Source organism: Bolinopsis microptera, chromosome 3 (genome assembly GCF_026151205.1).
Source record: "Bolinopsis microptera isolate Bmic1 chromosome 3, MBARI_Bmic_1.0, whole genome shotgun sequence".
Lineage (NCBI taxonomy): Eukaryota > Metazoa > Ctenophora > Tentaculata > Lobata > Bolinopsidae > Bolinopsis > Bolinopsis microptera.
Genome location: NC_087074.1, coordinates 9,082,536 through 9,107,210, shown reverse-complemented (window position 1 = coordinate 9,107,210; position 24,675 = coordinate 9,082,536). Strand labels below are relative to the sequence as shown.

General features: G+C 38.2%; 3 protein-coding genes across 4 annotated transcripts in view; 1 reads left to right on the top strand and 2 right to left on the bottom strand.

Moving 5' to 3' along the window:
• Window positions 1–1,202: 1,202 nt before the first annotated feature.
• LOC134812280 (small ribosomal subunit protein uS13-like) lies at window positions 1,203–10,096 on the bottom strand. Of its 2 annotated transcripts, none has more exons than XM_063819624.1 (2): window positions 10,057–10,096; window positions 1,203–1,697 (listed from the first exon to the last, which is right to left on the bottom strand). In XM_063819624.1, the coding sequence occupies exon 2, from the start codon at window positions 1,691–1,693 to the stop codon at window positions 1,235–1,237; it is 459 nt and encodes a 152-aa protein (XP_063675694.1). In that variant the 5' UTR covers window positions 1,694–1,697; window positions 10,057–10,096; the 3' UTR covers window positions 1,203–1,234. The 2 variants fall into 2 exon arrangements, with proteins under 2 accessions (XP_063675694.1, XP_063675693.1); XM_063819623.1 differs by lacking the exon at window positions 10,057–10,096 and adding an exon at window positions 4,026–4,034 and having other exon boundaries at window positions 1,203–1,703.
• Window positions 9,053–16,223, top strand: LOC134812273 (lysophospholipid acyltransferase 5-like). The gene is made up of 14 exons (XM_063819613.1): window positions 9,053–9,176; window positions 9,301–9,359; window positions 9,452–9,500; window positions 9,689–9,795; window positions 10,162–10,258; window positions 10,838–10,875; window positions 12,294–12,475; window positions 12,733–12,841; window positions 14,498–14,584; window positions 14,776–14,933; window positions 15,045–15,189; window positions 15,383–15,538; window positions 15,743–15,840; window positions 16,103–16,223. The coding sequence occupies exons 1-14, from the start codon at window positions 9,056–9,058 to the stop codon at window positions 16,221–16,223; spliced, it is 1,527 nt and encodes a 508-aa protein (XP_063675683.1). The 5' UTR covers window positions 9,053–9,055.
• Window positions 16,224–16,946: 723 nt separating this feature from the next.
• LOC134812262 (adenylate kinase 9-like) overlaps window positions 16,947–24,675 on the bottom strand; it is a 57,983-nt gene continuing 50,254 nt past the window's right edge. The window contains 6 exon segments of the mRNA XM_063819545.1: window positions 16,947–17,310; window positions 17,478–17,605; window positions 17,725–17,913; window positions 18,060–18,420; window positions 18,673–18,890; window positions 19,023–19,169. Of these exon segments, the coding sequence (XP_063675615.1) occupies window positions 17,108–17,310; window positions 17,478–17,605; window positions 17,725–17,913; window positions 18,060–18,420; window positions 18,673–18,890; window positions 19,023–19,169 (1,246 nt within the window). The 3' untranslated portion in view covers window positions 16,947–17,107.

Here is a 24,675-nt window from a genome sequence, read left to right as displayed (position 1 = left end):
ATAACACGTTGAGCTAGTTACGACCAGATAATCAGCTTATTCTAGAATGTAAGTGATCACTGAGCAGCCAATTGGGTGATTAAAACAAGCGCCTATTAGCTGATTAGAACCACCCATGATCGGGTGAGAATGAGAATGATTGCGAAATTGAAAGGAAACAGAATTAGATTAAACGTATCGACCAACGTATCATGGAATGTATAACCCGAAATAAACAAGACATAGTGCGAAGGCTTGAAATAGTCGAACAGCGCGATAAATTATTTGCATGTAACTTGTAAGAGTCACGAAGTTAAACAATAAAAACAGTTACACATGGGAGAGGAAACAAAAGGCGGGGAGAAGAGAAGCTCACGTATTTTAGAGGTGATTAGTTGCCACGTCAACGCCGGGACAGGGTGTATTACCTTAACGATTTCCTCCACCATGACCAATTGAAATTCTACACTCCGAACTGAAGGTAAAACTGGCAATATTCCCCCATTAACTAACAGCAACTAGTCCCAGTGATACGGTTTGGAACTGCAGGTCGAGCAGGTCTATTAGATTAGATACCTAGAGTTATTTAGCCAGCTAAGTAACTCCTAGTCGATAGAATGTGTCCCAAGTGGCCATACAAACAAAATCACACTTGCTGGGAAGGCAGCAGAAAATGTGGAGTTAACAGTGGCAGTAATCTACTTTAATCTACAGAAATCTACTTTAATACGTGACAAATCTACTTTAATACGTGACAAATCGTGTTAGCGACACATACCAACAAGTAAACCTATCTAACGTGTATAAGACCTCTAACCGTGAGTAATACTGTTAGATAACGTACTGTAATCGAGAAAGGTTTCTCCTCAGTGGGAGAATGATAATGTAACACTCCGTGTCACTCAGATCGGCTGTGATTTCTGGTGTAACTAAAGTGATTACCGATCTGGAGGAGTGATTTCACCAGACTAATTATGCGGGTAGCGAATATTCACGTGAATATTATGTGCAATACCAATGAAACTGACGCTAGTTAGAATGCCAAATAAAGTGTGATAATTTGCAAATTGCAAGTCAAGCAGTTCTATTGCTTATTTTGGAGAATCCTCTGTGAGCACTACTCTACAGTAAATTCCAGTTTTAAATTTAAGTTTGATGTTATAGTATTAGCTATAGTGTTTAAATAAAGAGCGAAATGTTACCTACTTAGAATAAAACACAGGTTTTCAGATAAATAAAAATACACTAAAAAGATTTACTTCTTCTTGGCTACACCAACAGTTCTTCCCTTTCGTCCAGTAGTCTTGGTATGTTGCCCTCTGACTCGGAGTCCCCAATAATGTCGCAGACCTCTGTGGGATCGGATTTTCTTCAGTCTCTCTAAATCCTCTCGAAGTTTGTTGTCGAGCTGGTTACTGAGGACCTGTGAGAATTTACCGTCCTTGATGTCCTTCTTTCTGTTAAGGAAATAATCTGGGATTTTGTAGTCACGGGGATTCTGCATGATCTCCATTATCCTCTCCAGTTCGGGCTCTGTGATTTCACCAGCACGTTTGGTCTGGTCGATATCTGCCTTCTTCAACACAATGTTACTGTATCGTCGTCCTACTCCCTTGATGGAAGTCAGGGCATACATTATCTTTTCCTTTCCATCGATGTTGGTGTTCAGAACACGAAGAATGTGCTGGAAATCTGGAGCTATTAAAATAGACATTTTACTACACCTGTAATAATTTTTATTAGATCGGAAATGCGTAAGTTCGAAAGACATTGCCTGTCAAAATAATGAGATCCAGAAATAATTTTCCCTTCGTAATTTGTTAGATTGTGTGTGCTGCTGGCCCAACACAAGATCGGTCTTGAGTCCTAAAATTTATGTTCGTCAGTTCAGTTAGATGTATTCTGTGTAAAATTATCTTTATCCCGGTTGTTGCGACAAGTAAAAATGCTCTTATTAGGGAAAGGAGATTACTCGACGTTTCAATGTAACTACATCGTATTCATGATCTCAATAAATGTATTTAATTGTAGTTGTGAAAATAGTTTTTTAAAAAAGTTTTTGAACTATTTTCACAACTACAATTAAATACATTTATTGAGATCATGAATACGATGTAGTTACATTGAAACGTCGAGTAATCTCCTTTCCCTAATAAGAGCATTTTTACTTGTCGCAACAACCGGGATAAAGATAATTTTACACAGAATACATTACAACAATGCGACTCATAAATAATACTCCAATCCGGATTTTACATACAGTTCAGTTAGAGTGATGCAATTTTGGCAGCAAACTTGTAATGAGATGTATAAGGCAAACAGTGGAAATGTTTCACTGATTAATTCTTACATTTAATTGTGGAAATGGCGATACAATCTATTCTAAATTCTGATCACATGTGCCTCCTATTTACCTTTCTTCAAAGATGATAATAAGTTCCAAAAACTAAACCTCAATATCATAAACCGAAACTTTAACATCTTTTTTATTTGGAAACATAGTTAATAACATCAAATTAACATAAGTTTAATCGTACTAACACCAAATTTAACAATTAGCATCAATATATTTTACATTTAAGTTGACACTGAAATTGTCAGTAATTAAGATACAACAACATCACAATCATTGATTAAGTTACAATAACAGGAAAAACACAATGATTATCTGTGGTTTCATCCTTATGTAGCAAAGAAACGTTTTATAAATCTTTACTCCACTGGGAAGTATGAATAAATTAAATTTTGTAATGTTGTTTTTATTCATGATTAATATTTGATAAATTATTACTTTGAAATTTGATGGAGAAATAGTTATTTTAGTGTAGTGCGATGATACTTTGTAGACATTAGTGATGATGTTATGTCATAATTTTTACTTTACTTTACTTTACTTTTACATCTTGAACGTAACATTGGTTCTGTAATACGCATCAAGTCCATTCATGGTTAATCGGAATTGTCATCTGTGTGTAGTTTAACTGTTTTGAAATATGTTAGTTTCACGATGAATTTCACAAAGTATGGATTAATAGTCATATTTGTTGCACAGGATCCTTATTAAGAACTGTAAGCATATGTTAAAAGTTATAACAGAATATTGAATACTATTGGCATAAACCACAGCCAATAGCATCTTATGTCGGAAACATCGGGAGTGGTGTGGCAAAATTAGAGCTTTTCTGCTAGGCTAGGGGTGGCAAAGGAATGGCAAGTTCTGGACATGAGCATGCGTAGTGCGTACACTATTATCCCTGGTGACATAACACTTTTACTCAAATGCCAAAGTTTTCATCTCTACTCAAGAGATCACAACAAATTCTCACTGTCAAATCTTAAGCTTTCAAATCAAATCAAATCAATTTGATTTGAGGCACTTAGAATCTCAACAAAGTATGCTGCGTAGAAGATGTGATCAGAAACGATTCAAGATTCCAATGATCAGACACATGATGATTATTAAAATAACTGGCTACACTAAGTATTTCATTAACAATAAATAGTAGAGATCAAAAACTTTAATTTCTATTAAAAACATTAATAGTTTCGTATAAAATTTAAGATCTAAACAATACTACACTTCAAAATACTATTAAAAATGTTCATACAAAAATATTACAATAAAGTAATTCAAGTGTTGCAATTGGCAGAGCACAATACAGAGGTAACGGAAATAAGAAAAGAATATTCAAACAATATACACATAATATAGCAATGGCCAATTGGCTGACTATAAGGTCATGGCCTGAACAAACAATTTTTTTTAAATAGTCAAGTGATGCTAAAGCATACAAAAATATTTGACTACACCAGTTTCTTGGCTTTACAAAATGAAACTAAGGTGGAAATGCAATTACAACAGGACACTGGTTCTCAATGATTACTGAAAGAAACTACTTCAAAATGTAAGTTCTAAACACTTCATAAATGCTTTTCTGTGAACTAAAGAGATCATATCGAAAAACTATTCCCCTGCTATTACGACAATATCTGAATCAAAGATGTTTCTTGTCAAGTAAACATAGTTCAATATCACGTTACTACACCTCAATGTGTTTGTTCGTTCATACTTGTACTTTAAGTAGCATAATTAGCAAAATATTTAAGTAAAACAAAGTAGTAAAACAAATTTTATTTTATACCCCCCACAATCAATTCATATTTAGTTCAAATATTTACAGTCAAAATAACCATTTCACATAAGTGATTTTACTATAATAAAATACTTTGTGATAAATTAATAAATTAATTTGCACTCAAAAATGTACAAAATATACACAATTTTTACCTAGTGCAACACTGGTTCGGCGCGCCGCTGGTCGAAAAAGTTTGGTTTGCATTTACTAACTACAGTGTACAGCGTACATGAAAAGATAATTTACTGAATCTTTTAATACTAAATACATATTAATTCAGATGTTGTTCAATGACTTAGCCACAAAAATGTTCAAATTATGTAGGAGGGTAAAGGGCACAATTGCTAGTAATGCTTCTTTGTGCCCGATATAATGCTATAATAAATCTCGTTTTCTATGATCAGACAAATGAAATTGCTTATGTCTGTCCAATGATATTAAAGTAAGTTAACCGTGAATCGTAAATCTCAGTCGTATATCTTGGAAGGGCTTGTACATCACGAGTATTAGGGTGAACAGTGAGCCACTAAATGGTGTCCGAAAAGATTCTCAATCTATCTTTTCGCAGGCCCCTACTTATTTAATGCTCAATCCATATCATTCGATTGAGTCGATTGAGTTAAACTCTTTAGTGCATCCTCTGAGACAACCAAGCGCTTTCAGTATGAAAACTTGGGTCTGGTGAGGTGATTTCGATACTTTGCAATCGTGAGCTATCAATAGGATCTACTATCAATCCCGGCTGAAGACTCACTTAGGTTTAAACAAGCTACTGCAGTCGACTCTGTGGAAACCCATGATTGGGTATGTGTGAGGAGGGCCCTGAAATCAACAGTCCAATATTTGGTTTGGTTCTGTGGTCGCCTTGAGGGGCTTACAACAGGTGTCCCGATCTTAAAATACATTGTAATGTGCATTGAGGAGTGAACTTGCAAGATAACACATCTTTTGACACATCTTTTGCAACTCCAAAATTAATTTCCAGTCACAAAATTGCGAAATCATTCTGTCAAGTCTATCCTTCGGTCGAGTCTAACTGAGTATGTAAAACAAAATGTAATTGAAACGTTGGCTGCTAGGAAGAACACGAAATTCATAAAATAGATATAGTATAAAAACTGTGATTCAATTGACACACGTTTCGAATTATATTACCAGGCGCTCGATTCCCTATGCACGGCGTTCTTTTCGAGCTTCTTGCACAGTGGGGGGAACAAAGGGAACAAAGCGATAAACTGACAAGCTAGGTATGTGGGTAAGCACTTATACAGCTAGCTACACTTCTAATCAAAAGTGAAAAGGCAACTGCTGTAATTTTTTAAACGATGTTTGGTACTGACAGTTATCGAAACAACTCATTTAATTGACGGTGTCAATTTTTCGCAGCTCGGCCAGCCCGAGTATAGGCGCAATTTGCCGATCTAACGAAGATTAGTTGCGAAAAGCAATTATATTGGATGCGCGGCGCGACCCAGTAACGCATCGCGATACAACAACTCATCAATTAATATTTTGATTGTTATTACTTCTAAAATCTAAATTGTTGATTTTGTATTCGATCAAGTATAAGAAAATTAATTGATTAAACAATTTTTGAAAATTTGTAGCGAAATGCGCTACTAGCTGGTATGGGCCTTGCCAAGCTGCAAAGAATTGACATCGTCAATTAACAGTTAAAATGAAAATGTAAAATATTTTTATGAAAATTGTCGATGACATCATTGATCCAGCGCATGTATTTTTGCTAGCAAGAAATACTATTATTAAAAATACTTCATTCACGATATCAATCCTTCGCAGCTCGGCAAGGCCTATGAGTGGTGCATTTTGCAAATCTACCGAGGTGGTTAACCACGGTTGCGAGAACATTATTTGATGCGCGGCGCAGCCCAGTAGTGCATTGATATTGCTCTAACCAAAGCCCTGATCTCGCTTGCAGTAGCGCGTCACGCAGTACGCGTAGACACATGGCTATGTGAAAGTGCATTGCACTACAAATAGACTTAAATCATTAAACTTAAAAATATCCATAAAAATATTTTGATAATTTAAATTATAATTTTGTACAGCTAATTTTATTATAATCAAAATTTTAGGTCCCGAAACCAATAAACGTATGAACATGTTGTTTGATAAATCATAAATAGGATTGAAACCTGAAACCATGTATAACATGTATTATTTTATTCTCTAAATAATTATCTCCTTCAATTTTACTTATCACGGCCTCATCAGATACTTTCCAGTGATGATGATCACAATCTAATTTTCCTCCTACCACAAATGGAGTCAAATGAATTCACAACACATTCAATGTTTAAGTTTTCTAGGCTACGCAATACAATGAGTAAGCTCATTATATTATATATATTATATATATATTAGTGAGATTCTAGATCATGCTTATTACTTTAAGAGAGTATACAGATTCCTGTTTTGTTCAGATATTTTAGCTCTTCAACGACCACTACTCTAGTAACAGACAAGTGTCATGTTGTGTTGCATGTACACTTTTCTGCACAGAGATTTCTGTCATTGAATGAGTTTAATAGCCCATATCTTTAATAGCCCCAATTTCGCAAACCGCACCAAACGCTTTAATTGTGCCGGAAGAGCTGGATCAGACCGGGGTGACTTAGAGTGCTAGCTCTTTTGCTGTCTCGTCTCTTTTTGCTTTTCCAAACCCAGCTGGCACTTAAACGTATCATTTTGACTCATGTCATTCTTTACACCATCCTCCACCAGTCACTCTGATTTCACCGTGTGTAATATCCGAGTGGCTTAATTAAGAAAACAGTTAGAGTTATGGGACTAGTTTTTTTGGTATAGTTTCGACAAAACTCTGAAGAAGCAAAGTTTTTTTAAATCAGCCGGTGGTAAGTGGTTTAATTGATGATTTTGTACCCCAAATGTGGTACTAAAGTATCTCACCTTTTTTCCCTCTCCCACACACTCTCTCTTTCTCTCTCCCCATTTACAGCTCCCCAAATTACAGCTGGTATATAATTAAGTAATTTGGCAGTTATAGACTAGAGCCAGGAGCCTCAAGATTGCCTATTTAGTATTACTATTGGATTTTTTTCTTTGAACATGCTGAGCGCCTAATTTTTTCAGAGACAGTAGATTATTAAATGTTGCATCTGGTCTGAAAAAATGTGGCAAAACGGATTAGAAATGAAGTCATCAAGCATTTTGTGTATCTCGTTAACAAAATTGACTGGGTGATTATGTGACACCGTGATGCAACACCTTAATCGGACAGCCTTAACGATTCCCATAATGTTTAACGGGGTGTTTAACGGGGTCACCTTATCACTTGATTAGGTTAGCCAATCACCTGATCACACGTAATGAATAAATTCGTTATGCTTCGTATCTCGGTCATCTGAAAAGCTACAACTCTCATTTTTCAAAACAAACGTAATTCGAATGGCCGAACAAAATTCAATAAAAGTTGGCTCGATCTGACTATCCAAACTATCAAATAAATGCGAAAATGAACCTTCATTTGAAAAAACATGAACACGAATTCCTCGAACCAGTGGTGGTAGTAAGTCATACCAGAAAGAAAAATTTCAATTGGGCACTCAGTGACTGACTGACTGAGCTATTAAGGCCAACGTATGGGTACTGACTTTTGCCCCCCCTCCTCTGTAGTATGTATGATGTTACCATCTAGCGCCAATATTTAGTTGGATATTATTTATTCGGATGTATATTTATTAATTGATTGTGTAATAAATTGGTGATAAATAATAAAATTGTCTTTTCTCAAAAATTGTCTTTTCTCTATAATCCTTGGAACAAATAAGTACAAGTAAGTGGAACAAATAAAGAATGGACAGTTTATTGATAAAGATTACGCATCAACTCTAATTCTATCTTGATTCTTGATAGATCACTGAGGTAAGCTCTGAATGTAAAACATGTGCTTTCATTTCTAATGGTACGGTATCATTTCCCAGGGAGTGAACACCACAGTTCCTACACTTCACTGGAGGTCCACTTTTTGATCAAAAAATTGCTCCCAGATTTTGCCTAACTGGAGTCCATTATGGTTCTCAATGCTGTTACTAGTATCTGCATTCTACAGCAGTCAGTGCACTCGTATAACGCTTACACTCCTAATGCAATCTGGAATATGGGATGGGCAAAGTATAAGCACAAATAAGCGCCGTGTTTAATGTTTTTTTAAATGGGTGCATTATAAGTGCAACTTGGTATTTGCAATACTTGAGTCATGCTGGAGACTATCGTATATTAGGTAGTAACAGTTCTATAATATATATGTTGTATTAAGCCCTATTTACACGTGTCTAGGAAATATTGTATACACTCTTCCATAAAAGGCGTTTTGTACGTTTAGTTTGTTTGTACGTTTAGTTTGTTAGTTTGTTGTATGACGTGTGCTTTGAATTCCCTTTTTTCAGTTTCCATGAAGTTAATTTGGCGACTCACGTCTTTCATTTGTCAATTATTATTATTATAAGTTTCTTAAATTTCTGGAAACTTAAATCTTAATTTGCATTAAGTTCTTGAGTTAGGCTTCTGTTATGAATAGTTTTGCGGAATCAGATATTACTGTTAATTATTTTGCACCAAAGCACAGCTTCGTAGTCTGTATAAATATATATATTATTCGCACTGCAATGATTATTGACTAAATTATACAAGGCTAACACGAACTGTACGCGAATCACATTCACGCGATATTTTGCATGTTGCTTTAATTTCACGATCCTGTGTAAGATGTAAAGCACCGAATAATTTATAACTTCTATTAAATTATTCGGTTCTTGTGACCAATTTGTTCAAAGCGAAAATGTCAGTATCAAAGGAAAGTTTTCATATCTTAGGTTGACAGTTAAACAAATAGGATTTAAGATTATCCAAATAATTTTGGCCCTATTATTTCACACCGTTTCCCCCTCTTTAGCACTATGTGGAGTGTGGCTGGGACTATCACCAGTATGAACACCTACGATCCTGCCCTCATAGTTCCAGTGTACTTCCCAGCTGTAACACCGGGCATCTGCAGACTTGTTATCTCTCTTTTTATCGGTAGGTGCTCTCTCAGTCACTTCTGCTATTACGGGGTTATATGAAATTATTTATTTAGTGAAATTTTAAGTGACGAGATGAATATAATTGAATATTTTATGGTTTATATCAACCTTAATTTCAGTGTATCCACTCTCCTACATTCACCGCGAACTGGTACACGGGAAAGCTAAGATTTACCAGGTTTTTAGTCAAAGAAGTTTGCATTTTATAACAAATTTGTGTCAAAGTTCCAAACGTTAAATAATTTATTTTTTACTTACTTTAAATTTCAGCTGCTTTACTTTCTCGTCAGTGGCGTGGCTGTCATCTATTATGTTCTTGGTATGTTTAGCCCTCTTCGAATTTATGTTCATATTATCTATATAAAAATGAGATGAAAATGAGTTCGTAATTTGATTTTTATTGAAGCTAGAATTTAAAATTGGCTTCAGATCCCACGGTGTTTTTACAGGTATTATCATATATAGACAGTTTGGAGCTTATAATTCACTAATATAGTACATTTCCAGGGATGGGAATTGTACATTGTTTTATTAATGTACTGATAGTATGGGTCATCAAGTTAGTATTTGGTCCGTCCAAAACTTCAGTTATCCTTACTGCTGCTCTTACTATGGTATGTAGATTATAAAGTTAGATGTATATCTAGATACGATTATATTTAATGAGCTTCAATACATTTGATAAGATAAGTGCCAATATTGTTTGGAAGGAAACATCTTGTTAGGAAACGTGGCATTTTCATCAAGATACCAATGCAGTATTAGCTCATGTATGTACGTTCTTCATTGAAGTAGTCAGTAAAACAAGGACATGATACTATGTGTGGGGACTACGGACCCCATCATAACCCATTTCAAATTTGCCGCCTGGTTACATAGCACTCAAATTATTTGTTATATAGTAGTGTTGAAAGTATTAAAGAGATATGAACTAGATAGTTAACTTATAGTTTAATTTCTTTTAAAACATACCTTTTCAGATTTACCTGGTAATAGGGTACATAACAACCACATCAGCTGAGGTATACGACGTAATGTGGACTATGCCTCACAGCATTCATACCATGAAACTTATCGGTATGTTTACCTTCTTCTAGCCGTTTGACCAAGACAAATGATTTGGTCTAAAATGAGTTCAATATTGCAGATAATAAGACATGCTCAGCATATTTTGTACACATTGTTGTCGACATAAATCCATAATATGGATTGGTGAACATGCCGATTATCTCAGACAAATCACGTCAATAATCTCAAACTTGTCATCAGAAATCCATTAGCACTCCTGGTATGTGTTACAGAGCTTGTATAAATTGAAATCGGTCGCTCTGCTAACAGGAAATACTCACTGGATTGTTTCACAAGTGTATTAAGTTTGATCAATATGTAATTTCAAGTTTTAGCATTCTTCGTGGCTTGATTTCTGAACGAACGAAACTGTTTATAATGAAATTAATATCAGATATTTTCATTTCATTGTAATAACCTGTTCCATTCAATCAGGAATCAAGCTTAGAAAAAATGTAAAGCTTGAAAGCAACTTGTCCATGTGGCTGATGAATAATCACCTGATCATCCAATTAATCCCACTCAATATCACATCAATTCGCTTGGCTCATCTCAAAGTCAAGTATTTAACGATAATTATAATTTCAGGTCTAATATTCGACTACAAAGACGGAAACACTGATCCAGTAAGTTGCCCCGCTGGCTTTACTGAATGTTTCATATTGTTAGCGTACCTTAAGAGCATGTAATAGTCGAGCTCATTGTATGGGTTGTTCAGTTGTGTTCAAACAGCTGCTCGTGCCAAACTCTTCATGTGATAAGTGTCATGTTAACAGATATTTGAATGTACACATTTGGCTGTCATGTTTGCACTATGTTACATACAACTTTTGTCCTGTCACATGTCGTGAATTAAGTCAAGCAGATTCATCCAACTTATCTGTTATCTGGGAACTTGGTCTATTTAGTCCCTGTCAAAAACATTTCCGACAAAATTATAAATAATAGTATTCTGCTTGAAAAAAAAAGAGAAAGATTATAGCGGAAGAATCGCATAACGACCAGTGACCACCTTCAGTGACTCCATTGCTTTCAATTGAGTTTACTTTAAACTCGTTGGTTGATTGCAGTCACGTGTCTATACAAGATAGAAACACGTGTTAAAATTTCAAACCTTGTTGGATAAGATAACCTTGCCAAGGGACTTTTATAACGCGGACAAGTTTCCCATTTAATGAAAACTACATAATATGTATGTTATACAGTAACAGGAACTCTGACTATCTATGATACGTGTGTTACCTAACATATAACATTTAACTGTAAGAATAGCCTTTACAAACATGTACAAATGAAATATCACTCACTCGCTACTTATCCCTGTATCCGCTTATCGGTCGACCCTTATTTGTATCAGTAATGTAAGACCAATCCTTGTTTGTCATATCCTATTATATATACTTATATGGGTTTACTTTTTAATTTATTCGGATCGATTAAGGTTCACAGCTCAAAGGTTCCACTGAAGGGTCTTCTGAGTATGAAATACGGAACGCGCGAATTATAATTTGATGTCACAACAGACATCTAACATATCCACGTTAATGTTTTGCGCGGCTCAAATCCGTTCACTACCGGCCAGGATTGAGGATTCCCTATCCATAAGAAGAAGCTCGCTTCAAATTCACTTGTTTATTATAACTCAAGTACGTACAATGCAGTGAACATAACTTTAACTTGCTGCTACATCATTTAACAATCATGTTTGGATGTTTGTATTGTGTAGTCTTCTGTTTTAATATTTCCTGAAGAAACTGAAAATATTTCATATTTGCGAAAAAAAAAAGTAAATACGTTTGAACTGTAATACGGAAATTGTTAATGATTAAGTTGGATTACATCGCTGTTGAGCTATTCATTATTGCAAATGTGGGTTACCAACAGTTACAGGACAGTGACAGCCCACAACCGTGCGCTGTCCTCTGATCGGCTTAATTTTTACCAAGAGTTTTGTGCCTAATAAATATATATATAAACTTTCACTCGCACATAAAGTTGATAATAAGCATTGTAATGTAAATTAGTGATGCAAATTATCGCTCAGGAGGAATTGACGGAGGATCAGAAAAAGCACGCCATAAAAGATTTCGGACTGCTGGAAATGCTATCGTTTTGTTTTACTTATACTGGAGGTCTGACAGGGCCACAAATGTCATTTACGAGGTTTAGGGCTTTCTGTGAAGGGAGGATGAAGTTTGAAACGGATGAGAATGGTAGACCTAGTAGGTTAGTTAGTTAGTTAGTGGTGCAGAGTTCTGCAATCATTTATTAATTTAATAAGTAATAATTGTAAGTTGTAACCAAATCAATGAGCATTTCCATTTCCTCCCGGCCCTATATATTGTGTGTGCAATTGAAAATGCGAATTCACTTTCGACAACATTTCGACGGCAAAGTTTCTCGACCGATAGCAAACCAGTTGACATGTAATTTAAATTTGATCAAAATACAAGATTAATAATACCTTTATTCCAATATTTCAGTGTAGATGCTGCCTTCAGTAGGATGTTTGCGGGTAGCATATTTCTGGCAGCATATCTCTTTGGGGGGAGTTTGTTCAGCAGAGAAGTTGTCGTTAGTCCTACTTTTCACGTGAGTAACCGGAGAAGTAATGTTTAATCAGTGTTTAATTGCAAGAAGATGGTCATGTTGATGTGAGATGCTGAAGGTTGGTTTGAATTGGAATCATACCGGAGAGATGTTTTGATGGAGTGTGCTTGTATAACCATACTTATGAATGAAATTAGAGAAGGTATTGCAAAGTGAATAATGCCCTCCAAAACAGAGACATCAAACAATATTGTCCTGATGGTAGGTTTATCGAAATTGGAATAATCATATCTCCACGCGATATGAACAATTATTTCAAATATTATATGCTCGCCCACTAGAGATGAATAAATTAGAATGCTTTCTAAACTTAAAGCATAATCGTTCTCCCTGTGTTTAGGGACAAGATTAGTCCAGAAACAAATCAAATCAGAAGTGTTAAGAGTTAACAAAATAAGAAAAGTAGCAAAGGATACAACGAAAACTGCAGTATTACTAATCTGAACTGAAATCCCTCTTCGGGCTATACTCGCGATATTGATGGTCTTTATCATCGTCACAATGACATTCAAGCTAACGCTACAGGAAAGAAAAGAAGGAAAATAATTATTCCTCTTTGACAGGGCAACTGATTGGTGATTCCACTGTAAAACAAAGTCACGGAAATAGAAAACACGATCTTTCCGATGGCAGCGAATATATCGGCTATTCCAATCCACAAAAAAAGCCGTTGAGTGATGCCAGTTCCATGTAAATAGTAAAATCCAACTATTATGCTGTTGTGAATTACTATGAACATGACAAGAAGAATTTCAGTGCGGTGATCCAATTATAGAGAAACCACTTTAATAAGGTGGTTTCCGAATTAGCATCCCCTGGTGACTTAACATTTTCTTCTCCGAGTATAGAATGAGATAGGTCATATAGGGTAAAGTTCCGGTCATGTCTGAGTTGCAAAGCTTGGTTGAAGTAATCCTCCTGCATCAATCATGGACTGACCCGGAGCGCACTACGTTGCAGCTCTTTGCCTTGGGTCAATTTTACGTAGAAGCTCTAATCCATAACGAAATCCTAAAACATGTGGTGATTTAGAAAATAATTCAATCGAAATTGAGCTTTACCAATATCATGATCAGGTTAAATCATTCAATTCACGCAACACTGCATCCGTTTAATATAAAATATCGGACAAATCAATGAGTCATCTTCTGGAAGGTAGAATGTTGAACAATACCCCGAAGCAACATATAGCCCATAAAAAGCTGATACTTTAAATGGCAAAATAATTTACAGAAAATAGCAGCTACTCCACAGGAAAATTACCAGATAATGAGTGCAATAAACCAGTTTCTTCCACTGTGCGTAACTCTGACGAGGAATACCGTAGTGCAGCTCCTGGTATTGGGACATAATCCCTGGTTGAGTATCAGGTCGTCAATGGATGTATATTGGATATACAGGATAAAAGTAAAAATAACCATCAATGTTTGAACTACACCGGAGCAACTCGACTTATTCATTATAGATTATCCAGAACACGTGATCTAATGGCATATGGCCAAAAAGTTGACGAAGTAATAGGTGAAAGATCCAGGGACCGTTTAACTTATGCTAATAATAATATTAACAGACACGATAGTCTAATTCCATTAATTTATCGACATGGTTGTCAGAATCGTTAATACTTGCAAATTTCAGGACCACAACTTGTTATACAGACTGTTGTACATATCTTGTTACGGGCAGTTAGCGTTGATAAAGTACATCGGCTGTTGGACTGTTATGGTAGGTTTAGAATTAGACGTTGCTCGGTCATCAGATGAATCACCAAACATGATCAGACGTACTACCATCAATTAAGTGTTGTAGCCAATTCCACTTTTGTACATCTTAATTAAGATGTTCCCTTTAATGATTTTGGTTATAGGCCCGGAGACCATCTCTATTGTCTATACAGATTCTGACTAAATTCACAGGAAGGGGGCTGCATGTTGTTGGGAATATCGTACGACGCCTCCCTCCCCGACAAGTGGGGCGCTCTACGGGGGGTTGATATTAGGGGGCTCTTTCTGGGGCACAGTAACAAGGGGTTCATTGACAGCTTCAATCTAACCACCAAATACTGGTTCATCAGGTAGTTCTTGTAATACTGGAAACCAACCTACACTTTACAAAAACCTCATATACTTTTAGTTTTATAACCTAAAATTGCAGCAACCCTCAGCTAGACTCTTTCCTACTGCAGGTACCTGTTTAAGAGGACAAGAGAGTGGGGCAAGTGGAGAAGTATGCTGTACACTTACATTTTTATTATCTTGTGGCATGGTGTTTTACCTGGGTACTGGCTCACATTCCTATTTGAAATACCTGTGATTGATGCAGAAAAGAAGGTAATTATACTTTATTTATAGGCTTGCCGGTGTACATATTTAATATTACATTCCTACTATTATGACCTCTAGCTCTGGAAAAATTGAACAGCTTGTTAAAGAGCTTCTTCCTGTTAATTTAGAATCCATAAATAACAAGTTTGTCAATTTGAAATGAAGCAGTCACATGACTTACACCATACATCCCTCTAAGCTAGCAAGAGTGATACTCCACTACTTTGGAAGGTTTGAAAGTTGGAGTCCTGTAACCCAGACAGTTACCTTAACGGCTGCAAGGTTTGCAAGGTTTCTTACACTGGGGTACGGTATTCAACCGTTCATCCTGTTAACGTGGCAAGACACTTCCCATGTGAGTAGATACCATATCGTACATTAAATACTGATTGGGTTTTTAAATAAACCGGACCAGATCAAAATTCAGAGCTGAACCTGGCCGGCTTTACGAAGGCTTTTACTCCCAAATAGTAAGTTATTAAAACCGAATTTTTTGAATAAAGTTGATAACCATTCGGATAAATAATTTACTTGAGATTTTGACATTGAACTTATCCAGGTGTATAACGGATTATACTGGGGACTGCATCTTATTTTAGCTGTTTGGTTAACACTCTTTTCCTTTTACTTCGAGCAAAAGCTTCCTCCACCGCTCAGGTAAAGATAGGTTATCAAAATACACATTTAACAGATATTTATATTTTAGAAATCTGCTGACAACCAATTGAATGTTAACTTTAAATGTAACTTTTTATGAAATGTTGTACTCGTACCAAAGTGATAATGATACCGATAAGAATATCATGGAACTACATTATTTTATTAGCGAGTTAATGACCACATACGTGTTGGTAACTAATAGATAAGAGAATGTATTTTACCGGCTTATTTTGATCAGACATGAATCTGAACATCGCAGATATCAAAAAAAAGAGAAAGTAGAGGAGAAGGGTGATGATGACGTCACAAAGAAGCAAAAACATGATAAACTGATAAACAGTGACGTTCCTACACTCGCGAATAAAATGAAAGCTATGTAGTTCTGAATTGATTTATTCTGGAATCTGGGGTTTACACTTAATACGTTATATGTAAATCATTTACGTTTCCCCAGAAAGGCTAAGTCTCTCCAAAACATTTTAATCGCCAACTAGTTTCATAATACTTGCCAGATAGTTTGAGTACATTACAAAGTTTCATTTGGTGACCAAGTTAGACAATTATTGGTTTCATTGATTTGTACACCTTACAAAAGTTAATACATTTCAGTTTGATACACAATTTTCGTAATTTGAGCTGTCGATATTTTATTGATATTTTAGATTCTTACTTTTTGTTAAAATTTTTGGGTGATCGTTTTTAAGATTTGTTAGAATTTATATTATAGTTTGATAGTTGGTGACGAAGTGAGAGTCTCCACTCAGTGTTTCAAAACAATTAGTTGTCGAGTGGATACTCTCACTTCGTCACCAACTATCAAACTATATGATCGACCCACTCATAAGAGCGGAGAAAGATTACCGATATTTATATTAGTTGATAATGTGATTGCCACATATTAACATATTCTACATAATGTGTATCTTCTTCGTCAATAGCTTGGAAGAGACGTGATAGATGTGACTACAAATTAGATCAAATCCGAGCAGATATAATCTGAGTGAAGTTAAAAGTAAAACACTTTCTTTTTAAAGTCATCTATACACGATACTATGTACAACGTGGTGAAAACATTATTAATAGATGAGCAAAAATAAAAAATCGTCTCATCATCCACACTTGCCTTACAAAGAAATTTCATGAAAAAACGCTTAAGTTGCTACTGTCCGTTGCTATAAACACAAAACTGCACTGTTCTAATCATCTACATTCGCTCTCATAAATATACAAATTTATTCACACCATTCTCCATCAACATCCACCCTCAGTTGATCGGAAGAGGGTAACTTTTAAGAGCCAGGAATTCACCCATTTTGTAGTTGAAGTCAATCGGACGTTCAGGTTCAGGTCTGTACTTCCGGTTCATGTTGTTGCCTAGATACTTGATGAGGTCGCAGTGCTCTTTGAACTTTTCTAGCTTCTTGCGGTACTTCTCACGAGAGTACTCTGTAGCCTTTGGGTTGTGTGCTGTGGGAGGTAAGCTGTCAGTTGTATTATAAAATTGAAGGAGATGATCCAGAGATGAGTTGTATTATTAAATCTGTGCACAATCGCCATCGGCACAGTGCCGATTCGGCACTTCACAAAATGGCATGATTTTTTAAAGGGCCTTAAATTATAAACGGTTAACTGACCTTTCAGGTGATATCCAACATAGAGTAAAGCTGATTTGTGGGCGTTGACGTATGGGTACTTGGGTTTGAAGTCTGAGCAGGATGTCATCGAAGCAATGATTGCTTTAGCTACTGTTTGCTCCATGTACCTAAAATTTACAGATTATTTACATAACTGTCAATCTTGTCCCTTGATGAGGGTAGACGATACAAACAGATCATAACAAGAATTTAATGTTGTCTGCCCATATGATTCCAAATAATTTACCCGAGCATGGGGAGGGAAGTGACATCTTGAGCTACTCTAGCCGGAGGAAGTTTGGCAGGCAAAGGAGTTCGGTTGTAGTCCCAAGGTTGTCGGAGGAACATTTCCATCGTCTGATCGTCCAGCATGCTGAACAATTCGTCGTCGTACAGGACGACGTGATCTCTGCTGCCTGGCGTCAGGGCTTCATATCTGCAGAAAAATGTATCAGTTTCCTTGCGGTTCACTGAGAGCCAAGACGAGAATAACCGCTTTATGAGGAGAAAAAATAAAGTTGAGATTAATTTCTTGTACTTGAAATATGATAGAAAAGATTATTAAATGTGTTTGGCACTTACCGTTTGTTACCGAGCACATATGTAACAGGACAGTATCCCCTGAACGCCAGCTCTTTGGGGAACATCTGTTTGACTTCGGCTTTAGTAACGTATCTGGGCAGAGAATCAGGCAGCATGTGAGGTGCTGTGGGTGACACGTAGTTGTGGGCCTCGGCCAAAAACATATCCAACTCTTTCTGTCCGGTCAGTTTGTAATATCGGGCCCTGTACTCTGCCGTGTATTTCATGGTCGTTTCATAGCTGCAGTCCACAAGCTCGTGTTTAGTGGCAAGGCTCACGGGACAGTAGTGAGAGAATTCTCCCAGTCTGTTTTTACATTCGTCTGGAGACACGCATAGTCCAAATATTGATGCTGCTTCACCTGTTAAGTTCACAAATATTAAAGAGAGATTATTTTAGAGATTAACCCTGCAATTCCAGTCGTAAGCCTGGGACTATGTACCATAATCTGTTACTGAAATCCTAGAAAAGATCTCTTTCCTTTGGAGATATCCGGAATATGTGTGTAATAATTGATCTCTACATCTTTTACTAGTTTTTAAAATTTCTTTAATGATGATTAAGTAAATTAAAATGCACTGATAGGTGGTAATCAGCAGAAATACGGACTCACCAACGGTTCGCTTCTCCAGGTAATGTTGAGCTGTTGTCAACTGCTCGTTCATGAGCTGAGCACATCTGTCATTTAGCCACCATTTCGACCTATTTCCTTCAAGAATATACCAGTTTCTGTGTTCTTTCTGATAATGAGATCGAACCACATCTATGTTTCGTTTGTAGCTGCTTAGCCTCACGTCTAGGATTGGCGCTGAGTCGTGTAAGGGGAGGGTTCTGCGATAAATTTTAGAATTAAAAATTTAAGACAATCTTGATTGAAATAAATTTTGGTGTTCCAAAATTGATGATTTATCGATGAGAGAGACGTTGACTTAAAATTCATAGAATCTAGTTTTTAGTATCTACCTTTCTGGACTGTGGCGGTCAGCAGTACCTCGCCAATGAACCTCTTTAGCAGATAAAGTGAGCTCGATGATTTGAACTGGAATGATACAAAGCTCAGTCATCAGTTTCACCTGCTCAATCGTATTGGGGTATCCATCCAGGACATACCTGGAAAACAACACATTGTAACCATGGCAACACACTTTTCGAAATGTTGAAACAGTAGACTTTGGTCAAGCCCTTTGCAGAGCGCGCTACAAAAAACTCAATGCTGCGCGCAAAATACAGAAGGACTTTCGACAAATCTGTTCCAAATAAAAAGTTCGAAAATCGAGTGTTTTAGTGAATAACTTAGAATATATTTTTGATTTTCTCCAGATCTGACAAATAGATTTTCTTTAAACTTTCCAGATAGTTACATGGCTATATGACGGATAATGTGTGAGAGTTTGGGAGAATTTTTATATGTTAAACTTGAGATATGACTTCAAACACAAGAAAATATCTCCAAATTAGCGGTTTCTAGCGGAATGCAGGCACATATTTCGAGATCCTACTGATAAATTTTCTTTAAACTTTCCAGATAGTTGTATGACTATAAGACGAATGATCTGTGCGATTTTGGGCAACCTTATATGTGCCAAACCTGAGATATGACTTCAAACACAAGAAAATATCTCCAAATTAGCGGTTTCTAGCGGAATGCAGGCACATATTTCGAGATCCTACTGATACATTTTCTTTAAACTTTCCAGATAGTTGTATGGCTATGAGAAGGATAATCTGTGTGATTTTGGGCGAATTTCTATGTGCCGAACTTGAGATATGACTTCAAACACAAGAAAATATCTCCGAATTGGCGGTTTTTAGCGGAACAAAGGCATATATTTGGAGATTTAAATGATAGAATTTTTTAAAACTTTCCAGATAGTTACATGGCTATAGGAGGAGGAGGAGGAGGAGGAAGACTGAGGAGGAGGAGGAGGTGTAGGAGGAGGTGGACTCAGAAGGAGGAGGAGGAGGACTGAAGAGGACGAGGAAGTGGAGGATGTGGAGGAGATGGACTCGGGAGGACTCAGGAGGATCAGGAGGAGGACTCAGAAGGAGGAAGAGGATGAGAACACAGGAGGAGGAGGAGGATGAGGATGAAGAGGAGGAGGACTCAGGGGGACTCAGGAGTAGGAGGACTGAGGAGGAAGAGGAGGATGAGGATGAGGAAGACTGAGGAGGAGGACTGAGGAGGACTGAGGAGGGAGGAGGAAGAGGAGTAGGACTGAGGAGGACTGAGGAGGAGGATTGATGAGAAGGAGGGGAGAGAGAAGGAGGAGAACTGGAAGAGGAGGACTGAGGAGGGGAAGGAGGAGGAAGAGGAGGACTGAAGAAGAGGAGGAGGACGAGGAGAATGAGGAGGACTGAGGAGGAGGAGGAGGAGGAGGAGGAGGACTGACGAGGAGGACTGATGAGGAGGAGAAGGACTGACGATGAGGAGGAGGACTGAGGAGGAGGAGGAGGAAGAGGAGGAGGAGGAGAAGGAAGACTGAGGAGGACTGACGAGGAGGAAGAAGAGAAGGAGGAGGAGGAGGACTGATGAGGAGGAGGAGAAGGATTGACGAGGAGGAGGAGGACTGAGGAGGAGGAGGATGATGACTGAGGAGGAGGAAGACTTTGAAAATACACATGATCCCCCTTTCCAGATAGTTGTATGGCTATGAGACAGATAATCAAGAGGAAGAGGAGCATGAGGATGAGGAGGACTGAAGAGGAGAATGAGGAGGAAGAGGACTGAGGAGGAGGACTGAGGAGGAGGAGGACTGATGAGGAATAGGACAGAGGATGAGGAGAAAGACTTAGGAGGAGTACTGATGAGGAGGAGAAGGAGATGGAGGACTGAGGAGGAGAAGGAGGAAGAGGACTGAGGACTGAGGACTGAGGTGGAGGAGGAGGAGGAGGAGGAGGAGGAGGAGGAGGAATAGGACAGAGGATGAGGAGAAAGACTTAGGAGGAGTACTGATGAGGAGGGGAAGGAGGAGGAGGAGGACTGAGGAGGAGAAGGAGGAAGAGGAGGAGGACTGAGGACTGAGGTGGAGGAGAAAGAGGAGGAGGAGGAGGAGGAGGATGAGGAGGAGGAGGATAATGACTGATGAGGAGGAGGCGTACTGAGGAGGAGGAGGATGATGACTGAGGAGGAGGAGGACTGAGGAGGAGGAGGAGGAGGACTGAGGAAGACTGAGGAGGAGGAGGAAGTGTAGGAGAAGGTAGACTCAGAAGGAGGAGGAGGACTGAAGAGGACGAGGAAGTGGAGGAGGTGGAGGAGGAATAGGACTCAGGAGGGTGTGGACTCAGGAGGAGGAGGAATCAGGAGGACTCAGATGGAGGAGGACTCAGGAGGACTCAGGAGGAAGACTCAGAAGGAGGGGGAGGATGAGGACACAGGAGGAGGAGAAGGAAGAGGAGGAGGAGGAGAAGGAGGACTGAGGAGGACTGAGGAGGAGGAGAAAGAGAAGGAGGAAGACTGATGAGGAGGAGAAGAAGGACTGACGAGGAGGAGGAGGACCGAGGAGGAGGAGGAGGATGATGACTGAGGAGGAGGAAGACTGAGGAGGAGGACTGAGAAGGAGGAGGAAGAGGAGGAGGAGGAGGACTGAAGAGGAGGGCTATTAGACAGATAATCAAGAGGAAGAGGAGGATGAGGAGGACTGAAGAGGAGAATGAGGAGGAGGAGGAGGAGGAGGAGTAGGACTGAGGAGGAGAAGGAAGAGGAAGACTGAGGAGGAGAAGGAGGAGGAGGACTGAGGAGGAGAAGGATGAAGAGGAATGGAGGACTGTTATAGCCATACAAATATCTGGAAAGTTTAAAGAAAATGTATCAGCATAGGATCTCGAAATATGTGTCTGCGTTCCACTAAAACGCGCTAATTTGAGATATTTTCTTGTGTTTGAAGTCATATCTCAGGTTTGGCAAATAGAAATTCGCCCAAAATCACACAGAATATTCGTCTCATAGCTATACAACTATCTGGAAAGTTTAAAGAAAATTTATCAGTAGGATCTCGAATTATGTGCCTGCGTTCCGCTAGAAACCGCCATTTTGAGATATTTTCTTGTGTTTGAAGTCATATCTCAAGTTTTGTACATAGAAATTCACCCAAACTTGCTCAGATTATCCATCACATAGCCATACAACTATCTGGAAAGTTTAAAGAAAATTTATCAGTAGGATCTCAAAATAATCGACTTTTGTCAAATATCGTTCCGAAACCGCCAATTTGAGATGTTTTCATGAGTTTGAAGTCATATCTCAAGTTTGGCACATAGAAATTCGCCCAAACTTGCTCAGATTATCTGTCTCATAGCCATACAACTATCTGGAAAATGTAAAGAAAATTTATCTGTAGGATCTCGAAATATGTGCCTGCGTTCCGCTAGAAACCGCCATTTTGAGATATTTTCTTGTGTTTGAAGTCATATCTCAGGTTTGGCAAATAGAAATTCGCCCAAAATCACACAGAATATTCGTCTCATAGCTATACAACTATCTGGAAAGTTTAAAGAAAATTTATCAGTAGGATCTCGAAATATGTGCCTGCGTTCCGCTAGAAACCGCCATTTTGAGATATTTTCTTGTGTTTGAAGTCATATCTCAAGTTTTGTTACTTACTTTAGGTTACTTTAGGTAGGTTCGGCAGGGATCGCTTCTGGACAACAGTATCAAGTACGTCCTCCAATCACTCCTGGCTTAGATCTTTTTGTAGAGTCCATTCCAGAAGAGAATTATTTGTGATGGCGGTATACCCTTTTGTGGGCGGGGTGTCCGGGAAGCCTTTCAGGAATTTAGCAAGGGAGGATTTGAAAGTTTCCAAGACTTGGATTGTGTTAACTTCCTTGGGGAGCAGGTTCCATAGTTTGGCTGCTTTTACTCCAAAAGAGTTTTCATAATGGGTCGAGATTGAGCATTGTGCCTTTTTGTTAAATGCAGGCACAGTGGCCTTTACACCGTGTCGTGAGCTTTCCTTGAACTGCATGTTGATGTCGTTCGGAGCTAATCCATTCATCATCTTCCATGTATGGATTATGATGTATCGTTCTCTGCGTCTCTGTAATGAGAGAAGATTCAGGTTCTGCAGGCGTTCCCAGTAATCAAGGTTCTGGCAGCCACTGATTCGACGAGTGTAGTGTCGTTGGATGCTTTCAATAGCTTCTATATCGCTGATCTTGTCAGGGTTCCACACCGGGCAGCAGTATTCGAGTTTGCTTCTCACCATGGTTTTGTAGAGTGTGAGCATGAGGAAGCGTGACCTATCTCTGAATACACTAAGGACCCATGACGTCATCGTCCTTGCTGTTTTAGCCATCTGCTGTATGTGAGAAGACCAGGAGCAGTCATTTGACAGGAGAACCCCTAGGTCCCTCACAGTTTTGGCTGGGTCAATAGTTCTTCCATTTGTTAAATTGTAACAGGAATATTGACTGGTGAAGGGCAATTCTCTTAACAGTAATGAATTGTTCAAGCTGTAATTCAATATTTCGAATTTGGCCTCATTTAGTTGCATGTTGTTCTTCAGGGCCCAAGCGATTACATTTAGGAGGTCGTCTTGAAGTAGGCTTTTGGTAGCTAAGTCCATGATTTTTCCAATGAGCTTGGTGTCGTCAGCAAACACCTTTCCCAGAGCGGTAACCAATGTATCAAGTTGGTCGTCAATGTATAGAATGAAAAGAATGGGTCCCAATACTGTTCCTTGGGGTACCCCACTGATTACTAGCTGAAAGGATGATTTTGTTCCTTCCACGACCACAGTTTGCAGGCGATCCTTCAGGAATTCAGTCAGCCATTGCAGAGTCTTTCCTTTTATTCCATAGCGTTTTGCCTTTGCAAGTAATATTTGATGATCTACCTTATCGAACGCTTTGGCATAATCAAGGTATATAACATCAACCTCGTTGCCGTCGTTGAGAGTTTTCAGGATGTTATCTACGTGGTCTATTAGTTGAGTTAAGCAGCTTCTTTTCTTGCGGAATCCATGCTGATGGGGTGAGAGAAAGCTGTTTGACTCCATATGTTCCACAAGATGATTTCTGACCACTCTCTCAAATATCTTAATAATGTGAGAGGTTATCGAGACAGGGCGATAGTTAGCGGCAGATGTTCGGTCTCCTTTCTTGAACACAGGCGTGATGTACTGTGTCTTCATGCCAGATGGTATGACTCCGTTATCAAATGAGCGTTTCCAGAGTAGATAAATTGGTTCAGCGATTGTCCTTCGACATTTAGTTAGGATCTTGGCCGGGATGTCACCATCAGGGGTGGAGGCATACGGGTCCAGTTCCTTTATGGCATCTGATATGTCGTCTGCTGTGAAGGTGAATGTGTTGAGATCTTCTTTTGGATGAGGATCTAATCCGGCGAGGCATTCTTCAACATTTGCAGAATTTGGGTTGCTGAAGACTGTGACATATTGAGTCTGGAGAATTTCTGCTTTTTCCGCTGGGTCCATTTTCAGAGTTCCGTTTTTATCTCTAATTGGGGCGACGGATGATTTTACCTTTGCAAATCGTTTAGCGTAAGAATAAAAGAATCTTGGGTTCGTCTTTATTGTACTTACAGCTTTAACTTCTTTTTCGTTAAGTTGCTTGATCACAAGTTCACTTATTTCGAAGGTCAGAAGATTCACTTTGG

Bases quoted from the DNA above. Each gene is read 5' to 3' on its own strand.
- LOC134812280 (XM_063819624.1), bottom strand. From the start codon at position 1,693: ATGTCTATTTTAATAGCTCCAGATTTCCAGCACATTCTTCGTGTTCTG.
- LOC134812273 (XM_063819613.1), top strand. From the start codon at position 9,056: ATGTGGAGTGTGGCTGGGACTATCACCAGTATGAACACCTACGATCCT. The intron at 9,360-9,451 runs GTTTTTAGTCAA...TTTAAATTTCAG, and splicing joins GGAAAGCTAAGATTTACCAG to CTGCTTTACTTTCTCGTCAG. The intron at 10,876-12,293 runs GTAAGTTGCCCC...ATTATCGCTCAG, and splicing joins AAGACGGAAACACTGATCCA to GAGGAATTGACGGAGGATCA.